This window comes from Bombina bombina, chromosome 5, assembly GCF_027579735.1.
Source record: "Bombina bombina isolate aBomBom1 chromosome 5, aBomBom1.pri, whole genome shotgun sequence".
Taxonomy (NCBI): Eukaryota; Metazoa; Chordata; class Amphibia; order Anura; family Bombinatoridae; genus Bombina; species Bombina bombina.
In genome coordinates, this window is record NC_069503.1 from 916,316,236 (window position 1) to 916,329,239 (window position 13,004).

Genomic DNA, 13,004 nt, shown 5'->3' on the forward strand with positions numbered 1-13,004 from the left:
AGAGTCAGCCAGGAAAGGGTCTAACGCTCACTTCCCTACCGTGACTCCAGGCTACCGCAGATCCCCTTACGCCGATTGCGTATCCTATCTTTTCTATGGGATCTGCCTAACGCCGGTATTTGGAGTCTTGGGAGAAGTGAGCGGTAGAGCCTCTACCGACAAGACTCCCCTACACGACAAAAAAGTCAGTAGTTAAGAGCTTTATGGGCTAACGCGGTGAATATAAAGCTCTTAACTACTGTTGCTATAAAGTACACTAACACCCATAAACTACCTATGTACCCCTAAACCGAGGCCTCCCCACATCGCCACCACTATAATAAAAATTTTTAACCTCTAATCTGCCGACCGGACACCGCCACCACCTACATTATACCTATGAACCCCTAATCTGCTGCCGCTAACATTGCCGACCCCTATATTATATTTATTAACCCCTAATCTTCCCCCCCCAACGTCGCCGCTACCTTACCTACACTTATTAACCCCTAATCTGCCGACCGGACCTCGCCACCACTATAATAAATGTATTAACCCCTAAACCGCCGCACTCCCGCCTCGCAAACACTAGAATACATTTTATTAACTCCTAATCTGCCCTCCCTAACATCGCCGCCACCTACCTACAATTATTAACCCCTAATCTCCCGCCCGCAACGTCGCCGCTACTATAATAAAGTTATTAACCCTTAAACCTAACCCTAACACCCCCTAACTTAAATATAATTTAAATTAAACAAAATAATATTCCTAAAATTAAATAAATTAATCCTATTTAAAACTAAATACTTACCTATAAAATAAACCCTAATATAGCTACAATATAACTAATAATTACATTGTAGCTATTTTAGGATTTATATTTATTTTACAGGCAACTTTGTATTTATTATAACTAGGTACAATAGCTATTAGTTAACTATTTAATAGCTACCTAGTTAAAATAACTACAAAATTACCTGTAAAATAAATCCTAACCTAAGTTACAAATACACCTAACACTACACTATCATTAAACTAATTAAATAAATTACCTACAATTATCTAAACTAAAATACAATAAAATAAACTAATCTATAATACAAAAAAAAAAACAACACGATCGCCTAGATTTAGAGTTCTGCGTTAGCCATCAAAAGCAGCGTTAAGGGCTCCTAACGCTGCCTTTTACCGCCCGCTGGTATTTAGAGTCAGTCAGGAAAGGGTCTAACGCTCACTTCCAAGCCGCGACTTTTCCATACCGCAGATCCCCTTACGCCAATTGCGTATCCTATCTTTTAAATGGGATCTTCCTAACGCCGGTATTTAGAGTCTTGGCTGAAGTGAGCGGTAGACCCTCTACCGACAAGACTCCAGCCGCAGAAAAAAAGTCAGTAGTTAAGAGCTTTCTGGGCTAATGCCGGTTTATAAAGCTCTTAACTACTGTGCTCTAAAGTACACTAACACCCATAAACTACCTATGTACCCCTAAACCGAGGCCCCCCCCACATCGCTGCCACTCTAATAAATTTTTTTAACCCCTAATCTGCCGACCGCACACCGCCGCCACCTACATTATCCCTATGAACCCCTAATCTGCTGCCCCTAACATCGCCGACACCTACATATATTTATTATCCCCTAATCTGCCCCCCAATGTCGCCGCTACCTAACTACACTTATTAACCCCTAATCTGCTGACCCGCACATCTGCCGCCACCTACATTATCCCTATGAACCCCTAATCTGCTGCCCCTAACATCGCTGACACCTACATAATATTTATTAACCCCTAATCTGCCTCCCCCAACGTCGCTGCTACCTTACCTACACTTATTAACCCCTAATCTGCTGACCGGACCTTGCCGCCACTATAATAAATGTATTAACCCCTAAACCGCCTCACTCCCGCCTCAAAAACCCTATAATAAATAAATAGTATTAACCCCTAATCTGCCCTCCCTAACATCGGCGACACCTAACTTCAAGTATTAACCCCTAATCTACCGACCAGACCTCAACGCTACTCTAATAAATGTATTAACCCCTAAAGCTAAGCCTAACCCTAACACCCCCCTAAATTAAATATAATTTTAATCTAACGAAATAAATTAAATCTTATTAACTAAAGTATTCCTATTTAAAGCTAAATACTTACCTGTAAAATAAACCCTAATATAGCTACAATATAACGAATAATTATATTGTAGCTATTTTAGGATTTATATTTATTTTACAGGCAACTTTGTATTTATTTTAACTAGTTACAATAGCTATTAAATAGTTATTAACTTATTAATAGCTACCTAGTTAAAATAATTACAAAATTACCTTTAAAATAAATCCTAACCTAAGTTACAATTAACCTAACACTACACTATCAATAAATAAATTAAATCAATTAACTACAAGTACCTACAATTAAATAAACTAAACTAAATTACAAAAACCCCCCACTAAATTACAAAAAATAAAAAAGATTACAAGAATTCTAAGATAATTACAGCTAATTACACCTTTTGCCTGTAAAAAAAACACAATACCGCCCCCCAACATTACAACCCAACCACCCACATACCCCTACTCTAACCCAAACCCCCCTTAAATAAATCTAACACTACCCCCCTGAAGATTTCCCTACCTTGAGTCGTCTTCACACAGCCGAGCAGCGATGGACCAAAAGAAGACATCCGGAGCGGCAGAAGTCTTCATCCTATCCGGGCAGAAGAGGACATCCAGACCGGCAAACTTCTTCATCCAAGCGGCATCTTCTATCTTCATCCATCCGACGAGGAGCGGCTCCATCTTCAAGACCTCCGGCGCGGAACATCCTCTTCTACCGACGACTACCGACGAATGAAGGTTCCTTTAAGTGACGTCATCCAAGATGGCGTCCCCCGAATTCCGATTGGCTGATAGGATTCTATCAGCCAATCGGAATTAAGGTAGGAAAAATCTGATTGGCTGATCCAATCAGCCAATCAGATTGAGCTTGCATTCTATTGGCTGTTCCGATCAGCCAATAGAATGTGAGCTCAATCTGATTGGCTGATTGTATCAGCCAATCGGATTGAACTTGAATCTGATTCAATCAGCCAATCAGATTTTTCCTACCTTAATTCCGATTGGCTGATAGAATCCTATCAGCCAATCAGAATTCGAGGGACGCCATCTTGGATGACGTCACTTAAAGGAACCTTCATTCGTCGGTAGTCGTCGGTAGAAGAGGATGTTCTGCGCCGGAGGTCTTGAAGATGGAGCTGCTCCTCGTCGGATGGATGAAGATGCCGCTTGGATGAAGATGTTTGCCGGTCCGGATGTCCTCTTCTGCCCCGGATAGGATGAAGACTTCTGCCGCTCCGGATGTCTTCTTTTGGTCCATCGCTGCTCGGCTGAGTGAAGACGACTCAAGGTAGGGAGATCTTCAGGGGGGTAGTGTTAGGTTTATTTAAGGGGGGTTTGGGTTAGAGTAGGGGTATGTGGGTGGTGGGTTGTAATGTTGGGGGGGTGGTATTGTGTTTTTTTTTACATGCAAAAGAGCTGATTTCTTTGGGGCATGCCCCGCAACAAGCCCTTTTAAGGGCTGGTAAGGTAATAGAGCTGTTAACTATTTTAATTTAGATTAGGGTAGGGAATTTTTTAATTTTGGGGGGCTTTGTTATTTTATAAGGGGGCTTAGAGTAGGTGTAATTAGCTTAAAATTCTTGTAATCTTTTTTTTATTTTTTGTAATTTAGTGGTTATTTTTTTGTAATTTAGTTTAGTTTATTTAATTGTAGGTACTTGTAGTTAATTGATTTAATTTATTTATTAATAGTGTAGTGTAAGGTTTAATTGTAACTTAGGTTAGGATTTATTTTACAGGTAATTTTGTAATTATTTTAACTAGGTAGCTATTAAATAGTAAATAACTATTTAATAGCTATTGTACCTAGTTAAAATAAATACAAAGTTGCCTGTAAAATAAATATAAATCCTAAAATAGCTACAATATAATTATTTGTTATATTGTAGCTATATTAGGGTTTATTTTACAGGTAAGTATTTAGCTTTAAATAGGAATACTTTAGTTAATAAGATTTAATTTATTTTGTTAGATAAAAATTATATTTAACTTAGGGGGGTGTTAGGGTTAGGGTTAGCTTTAGGGGTTAATACATTTATAAGAGTAGCGGCGAGGTCCGGTCGGCAGATTAGGGGTTAATATTTTAACTTAGGTGTCGCCGATGTTAGGGAGGGCAGATTAGGGGTTAATACTATTTATTATAGGGTTTTTGAGGCGGGAGTGCGGCGGTTTAGGGGTTAATACATTTATTATAGTGGCGGCGAGGTCCGGTCAGCAGATTAGGGGTTAATAAGTGTAGGTAAGGTAGTGGCGACGTTGGGGCGGCAGATTAGGGGTTAATAAATATAATTATAGGTGTCGGCGATGTTGTGGACAGCAGATTAGGGGTACATAGGTATAATGTAGGTTGCGTCGGTGTCCGGAGCAGCAGATTAGGGGTTAATAATAAAATGCAGGAATCAGCGATAGCGGTGGCAGCAGATTAGGGGTTAATAAGTGTAAGGTTAGGGGTGTTTAGACTCGGGGTACATGTTAGGGTGTTAGGTGCAGACTTAGAAACTGTTTCCCCATAGGAAACAATGGGGCTGCGTTGGGAGCTTAACGCTGCTTTTTTGCAGGTGTTAGGGTTTTTTTCAGCCCAAACTGCCCCATTGTTTCCTATGGGGGAATCGTGCATAAGCACGTTTTTCCAGCTAGCCGCTACCGTAAGCAACGCTGGTATTGAGAGTTAAAGTGGCGGTAAATATGCCTGTACGCTCCCTTTTTGGAACCTAAAGCAGCCCTTCAGAGAACTCTAAATAACAGCGTTATTTAAAAGATGTGAGGGAAAAAAACACGCGTAGCTAACGCACCCCTTTGGCCGCTAAACTCTAAACTTCTTGTAATTATTTTTTATTTTTTGTAATTTACGCCTAGATTTAAACTAATTACGCCTAATTTAAGCCCCCTAATAAAATAAAAAATCCCCCCAAAATAAAAAAATGCCCTACCCTAATCCTAAAAAAAAAGAGAATTCTAAACTACAAAAGTAATCAGCTCTTTTACCAGCCCTTAAAAGGGCTTTTTGCGGGGCATTGCCCCAAAGTAATCAGCTCTTTTACCTAAAAATAAAAATACAATACCCCCCCAACATTACAACCCACCACCCACATACCCCTACTTTAACCCACCCAAACCCCCCTTAAAAAAAAAAAACCTATCTCTAACCCTCTGAAGATCATCCTACCTTGAGTCGTCTTCACCCAGCCGAGCCAAATTCTTCATCCAAGGTGCGCAGAGGAGGTCCTTCATCCGGTAGAAATCTTCATCCAAGTGGGGCAAAAAGAGGTCCTCCATCTGGTAGAAGTGTTCATCCAGGTGGCGTCTTCAATCTTCATCCATCCAGAGCGGAGCGGAGCCATCTTCAAAGGAGCCAACGCAGAGCCATCCTCTTCAACCGACGACTTCCCGACGAATGAAGGTCCTTTAAGGGACGTCATCCAAGATGGCGTCCCTTCAATTCCGATTGGCTGATAGAATTCTATCAGCCAATCGGAATTAAGGTCGAAAAAATCTGATTGGCTGATGCAATCAGCCAATCAGATTGAAGATCAATCCGATTGGCTGATCCAATCAGCCAGTCGTATTGAGCTCGCATTCTATTGGCTGATCGGAACAGCAATAAAATGCAAAGCTCAATACGATTGGCTGATTGGATCAGCCAATCGGATTGAACTATGGGGATAACGTTTTACCAGCTTACCGCTACCGTAAGCAACGCTGGTATTGAAGGTTGAAGTGGAGCTAAATTAGGCTCAACACACCCTTTTCTGAGCCTAACGCAGCCACTCAGACAACTCTAAATACCAGCGTTGTTTGAAGGGTGCGCTGGGGAAAAAAAGCAGCGTTAGCTATGCGGATTTTTTACCGACAAAACTCTAAATCTAGGCAATAGTTAGTTTGATACCAGATTAAACATTTTAAGCTTAACCATTTTAAGGTAAGAAAACTATTTTTACTTTAATGTTTAAAGTGATGGTAAATGTTGTGCTATTTTGAATTACAGTCTTATTCCTCATGTTTCTACAACCTAAATCGCTACTTTTTAATTTGATTATTTCAAACGTATGATTATAAATTTCGATTTTACTTATTAAGCATTATCGTTGCTTGCTCTGCCCCCACAATTACTTCCTGGTCTGTTAACGATCCGAGAAGAGAGCGGATCCACCTGCTCTCTACGTCATTATATGGGCATCTTGGTCTTCAGGGCTCGCTTTGTGCATGCGTTGAATTTAATATACAATACATAGTATACAATGTATTGTATTCATTGTATCCGTCTTAGCGCAACGTTTTGTATCATAGAAATCTGACGTACTGAAAAGCTTTTAGAACTTATAATTGAAGCGAGTGTCTATTTCTTAAACAATACAATCAAATGTGTACATAAATAAAATATATATTTAATATTATCTAATATACATTGATCTGTACAATATAAAAATTTGAATTATATATATATATAATATATATATTTTACATTGATTTCCAAAAACGCTTTACCGTTATATATATTGACTAAATTTTGATTATAAATATTTTAGAAAAAAAGAAAGTAAATAGTATACATGGAATCGTAATCAAACTATAGAAACCATTGTCTAATAGAGTATAGCAGTACATCGATTGAAATGTTTTTTTTTACAAATTAGCAATTGATTTTATAATTAGAAACATTTCCAAATGTTTAAAATAAATAATATTTTCTAATGCCGAAATATATAAATTGCCTTATTTGATGCAACATGATGTGGAAAGCAGCTGATTCGTTAAAAACAACTGTTTTTTTACACATTCCTTAGATTAGGCGATGCTCCAACCTTAAAGATACAATATTTCACATACACTAAATTAAATATTGCGCGTGTGCACCGCTACATGTTATCAGATTATGAGCCTGCAATCTAACATGTAGCGCATGCGCTTAGCAAACAAGGGGCGTGTTAGGTTATTTTATAGTCGCCGACTGGCCTGGATTTTGATTGCACGTTCAAAAAATCTGACTTTCAAAATCAAAGCGGCGATTATACGGGCAGAGGAACAGAGGGTAAATTAAAGGATTTAAAAAGTAATTATTTGCAAAAAACAAGCGTTTTAAAAGATTTCATGAATGAATGTCCATTTTAAATTTTTAATTACTATATGACCGCAAGTTTGACACAGTCATTGTTTACCATCAATTTAAGTTAAATTCCTTTTATTTAAAACTGAGATATGACAACTGCTTTCAGCTGTAAATAGTATCATATTTAAAATTAATAGCAAAAACGCTATGTTTACACATACACACGTTTGTGTGTGTATAAATATATATAAAAATACACATATATATATATATATATATATTGTTAGCTATTATTTCGAACAATCAAGCGTTTCATTCAAAATAGTCAACAGAGTCGCAAGAAGCGTGTGGAAAAACCAAGGCGCAAAATAACTGCCCATGAACTGAGAAAAGTCAAGCGTGCAGCTGCCAAGCTGCCACTTGCCACCAGTTTGGCCATATTTCAGAGCTGCAACATCACTGGAGTGCCCAAAAGCACAAGGTGTGCAATACTCAGAGACATGGCCATGGTAAGAAAGGCTGAAAGACGACCACCACTGAACAAGACACACAAGGTGAAACGTCAAGACTGGGCCAAGAAATATCTCAAGACTGATTTTTCTAAGGTTTTATGGACTGATGAAATGAGAGTGAGTCTTGATGGGCCAGATGGATGGGCCCGTGGCTGGATTGGTAAAGGGCAGAGAGCTCCAGTCCGACTCAGACGCCAGCAAGGTGGAGGTGGAGTACTGGTTTGGGCTGGTATCATCAAAGATGAGCTTGTGGGGCCTTTTCGGGTTGAGGATGGAGTCAAGCTCAACTCCCAGTCCTACTGCCAGTTTCTGGAAGACACCTTCTTCAAGCAGTGGTACAGGAAGAAGTCTGCATCCTTCAAGAAAAACATGATTTTCATGCAGGACAATGCTCCATCACACGCGTCCAAGTACTCCACAGCGTGGCTGGCAAGAAAGGGTATAAAAGAAGAAAATCTAATGACATGGCCTCCTTGTTCACTTGATCTGAACCCCATTGAGAACCTGTGGTCCATCATCAAATGTGAGATTTACAAGGAGGGAAAAACAGTACACCTCTCTGAACAGTGTCTGGGAGGCTGTGGTTGCTGCTGCACGCAATGTTGATGGTGAACAGATCAAAACACTGACAGAATCCATGGATGGCAGGCTTTTGAGTGTCCTTGCAAAGAAAGGTGGCTATATTGGTCACTGATTTGTTTTTGTTTTGTTTTTGAATGTCAGAAATGTATATTTGTGAATGTTGAGATGTTATATTGGTTTCACTGGTAAAAATAAATAATTGAAATGGGTATATATTTGTTTTTTGTTAAGTTGCCTAATAATTATGCACAGTAATAGTCACCTGCAACACACAGATATCCCCCCTAAAATAGCTAAAACTAAAAACAAACTAAAAACTACTTCCAAAACTATTCAGCTTTGATATTAATGAGTTTTTTGGGTTCATTGAGAACATGGTTGTTGTTCAATAATAAAATTAATCCTCAAAAATACAACTTGCCTAATAATTCTGCACTCCCTGTGTATATATATATATATATATATATATATATATACATATATATACATATATATATACATTATCTATCTATCTATCTATCTATATCTATCTATCCCAGCAATAAACTACTGCTACATAATTGTGAGGAGTCTGGAATGTTTTCAGGGCACTTAACTAATTGTTAGCTATTATTTCCTATTTAAGCCACCCCCTATTATTTTTATAGCTATGAAATGATCTAGTACAAATACAGTACAAATGTAGCCTCAAGTTTATGGGATTCAATGTGCAATTGTCAACTTTTGTGAAAGGACCAGCATTCAGTTACATCACTTTTTTAACTTCAAGCCACAAGGCAGTTAACCTGCAGGGTCTTTTAAACTGAAACAGAATATAGGAGAATTATTTCCAGCAGAAGAAACAACATTAGGAAATGTATGCACTATAAAAGACTCTGCTGTTGCAGTTTGCCTGAAGTCTGATCAGCACCATTTGAATATTTACCTCTGGATCCTCATAGACCTCAGGGTCCTTGTGCAAAGTCGGAGGATAGAGGGCTACAAAATCTCCTTTCCTTAGACTGACTGCCTGATTACCCTCGAGCTCCAGAAGAAAATCCTCTTGGACTACACGAATGTTCATGGAAGCAGAGCACAATCGAAAAGTCTCATTTATAGCACTTCCTGATTTTGGCAAGAAAAAAATAAATAAAAAGATACAGTTAACATTTGCAGCTCACGTGTTTATGCATACCTTAGATTTTGTTCACACTACACAGAAAGCATCATAGTCTCATTTCTACATATAACGATCAATAAATAATAAAACTCACAAAAAAACAGACAGACAGAATTTTACCAAGCAAACCGCACATATAACATAAATAAATACCAAAGATTTCTATATCAAATGCAATGTCTCTTTAAAGATATGAGCATTAGTATTTGTATAAGCATTATTAGTGTACAGTGAAAGTTGCTTATTCCTTGTAAATAACGGATTTTATATGAGCTTTAACTAATATTGATATATTGACAGATACATGTATTTTTATTTACATAATATATAACTCCTAGTCATATTACAGCACACTACAGTAGCTGAATGTCCTTGCTTTCCCAATGGCCTTCACCTTTCGCTCCTAGCACGACAGATTTTATGGCTAATTTCCGGCAATTTATCCTGGCAGTTTGAGGAGGAATCCCAATGGGATTACTATGAATAATTTGCATAAATCATTTTCACTGCATGCATATCAGCATGTAGCTCTTGTTTAAATCAGCATATCTCCTTTTGTAATCAAAACTGACTATTTTCCTCTAGCTTGTAACCATTTTCGCAATGTGGCCTGATTTTCTCTAATAATACCTCTTATAAAAAATAAATAAATAGAGCAAATGGAGGAGTATTCCTAAACCAGTTATAAAATAAGTGATCATTTAGGAAAATAAATACAAGCAACATGTTTACTGAGCTTTCAGCAACTCCTGTACCAAAAGGTTAGTTATCAAAGGCAGCATTTCTACAGCACACACAATGCCTCTGAAAAAAGATAATAACAGTGCTCTTTCAGTAAAAATTAAATCTGTTGCAGCATGCATAGCAAATAATGTAGCCTTGGATGCTTGCTCGCAGGAGGTTTTTCCTTAAGCGTGGATTTGTCTAAAGAAATGAGGCTGCGGTCAGCTTTGTGTGGCCAGCGCTGTGATTCAATGTGACGTACACTGAGTCTGTGCATATTCTTTTGGACTGCCTTCGTTACTATAATCAGGCAGAGTCAAATCGGCTTGTTGGTGACGAAGCCAGAAAAGAACTCTGGTTCCAGAATATGGCCTCTACTGCGGATAGCCACAAGGCACCTGACACGATAAATTTCAACTGGCAGCGCTCTGGCAACAAAAAAAAACTTTATACAGTGCAAAGCAATGGTCCGGCCACCACTTCTCTACTGTCTGCAACCTTAGAAATATTAAGATAACACAATTTGAGTATATATTTAGAAATGGTAGGTGACATATGTAGAAACATTTACCTAAGGAATCATGCTAGGATAAATAAGAAGAAGAAAAAAAAAAACTCTAAAGCTGCTTGTACTGTAAAAAAGCAGGTTTTCATTTTACATCCTGGGTAACACGGTCACATTGTATTGGTTGACACAATTCCAGGAAGCATGGCAGCTTGTGCCCAATGCAGTATCATAAATGACAATTGGGTAAGCACATCTTATGCAGAAGTTAATCACAATAATAGAGCACAAAGTAGGGCTTAGCAGTCAGATCATAAATGACAAATCTGTTTTACCTTCCAGTACCAGTTATGTGTAGAAGACGAGCTTGGCTGTAGCTCTGAGCGATCATGCCGATAATTATTAGATGACAAAAGTAATGAGTCACATAATGATCAACACAGAACAATGGGATATATTTAGGTCCGCTGTCTAGCATAAAAAAAAAAAAAAGACAGCATTCTAAACAGAGGCGAGGGTACAAGGATATACACTGGGAAAAAAAAGAAATAACAAATAAACCTGCAGCCTTCTCTTGGAGTTGACATAGTTCAGCAGACACCAGCAAGTGCTACTAACAGACCAGCTGGGAAGCTTAGGATGCTTTCCATTCTGCACCATGAGGTACAGTAAATTATCTTGCACAGTAGAGTAACATCTGTTTCTGTGCTAGTGCCGAACAAACAAGGCAATTTAAAGAATACCTAGGGATAACCAGGCAGCAAATAAACATGACCCTCATTTTTTCCCCTTTCTTATGCAGTTGATGCTTAAACTTTTAGTTTACAAAAAAACAGGTTGCATCTGACATAATCTCTGCAAGAGAATTGATATATTTGTGCTTCATTTTATTTTCATGTAGTAGTAATATCTAAACTAGATTTCTACTAACTTATGCTCTCTATTCTCTTTAAACATTTAGATCAAAATGGACTTTTCATTTGTTTTTTTTTTCTTTTAAAGAAAACATTTCAATATTCTTATAAATAGTCAGCCTTAAAATGTTATTTGCTATACATAGCTCACATGCCTTCAAGCATTTGTCTTCCAATTTCCACTGAATAAATGCGTACTAATGAGAAACAGAGCAAGCTGCTGAGGCAAGGCTGGGTGACTTGAGTCTGGCCTGCCACCAGCTTGTGATAGGCAGGCAAATTGAGTTAAAATGAAAAGTCTTGTCAGCTGAAATACAACACGGTGGCCAAACATCATCCTGTCAATCTCCCAATAAAAATAAGACCATGCAGGTAATATTAGATCATTATTAGTGCCTTTGGCTTTTGACTGCAAGGTAAGTTTAATCAAAAACATTATCAAGCGCTGTAAGCAATTGAATTAATTTCTAACAGATAAAACATTTTGTCACTTTACAAATGCAAATAGGTGTATTACAAAAAATAAAAAATAAATAAAAAACATAAAACAATAATTCCCGTGATTCTATTAAATTCAGGGGCAGAAACATTTGTATCGCACACATACAAAGCCACATACACACAAACACACACGCACGCACGCGCACACACATATATATATATATATATATATATATATATATATAATGCAATACAATGCTGTACCTTACCACACCTAAAAGAAGGTATAAGCAGTAATCTACTGAGATCCCTCTTTATAACATTAGATCTAAGTACTATTTATTTGTGACAATCATTATATTAAAGGAAACATTTTTATTTTAAGATTTTTGTAAAGGAATTTTCCAGTTTACTATTATGAATTTTGCTTCATTCCCTTGGTAATCTTTATTAAATCAGCAATGCACTACTGGGAGCTAGCTAAACACCTCAGTAAGCCAATGAGAAGAGGGAAATATGTGCAGTCACCAATCTCAGCATATAGCTACCAGCTCCTGAGCCTGTCTAGTTATGCTTTTCAACAAAATATACCGAAATAACTAAGCAAATTAGATAGTAGAAGTAAATTGAAACATATTATAAGGGGCATGAACTCCACATTTGTTTTCTTTCATCATTCAGACAGAGCATACCATATTATTTCCTTATTTACTTATTTGCTCCTTTCTCTTGGTATCCTTTGTTGAAGGAGCAGCAATGCAGTACTGGGAGCTAGCTAAACACATGGAGTGAGCCAATGACAAGAGGCATATATGTGCAGCCACCAATAAGCAGTTAGCTCTCATTAGTGTATTGGTGCATCTGAGCCTACCTAGTTATGCTTAAGATACAAAGAGAATGAAGAAAATTAGATGACAGAAAAAAATTAGAAACTGCATACTTTATCTAAATCCTGCTTCACTGTCCCTTTTAATTTACATTGAGCTACAGATGAAGAGATGTTGTATAATTTGCTTTC

The 13,004-nt window shown here is 37.7% G+C and overlaps 1 protein-coding gene across 1 annotated transcript in view; it reads right to left on the bottom strand.

Moving 5' to 3' along the window:
- Positions 1-13,004, bottom strand: part of LOC128660961 (cytochrome P450 7B1) — a 484,560-nt gene that overhangs the window by 66,759 nt on the left and 404,797 nt on the right. Inside the window, exon 5 of the mRNA XM_053715075.1 lies at positions 9,170-9,348. Coding sequence (XP_053571050.1) covers positions 9,170-9,348 — 179 coding nt within the window. The remainder of the gene's footprint in view (positions 1-9,169; positions 9,349-13,004) is intronic.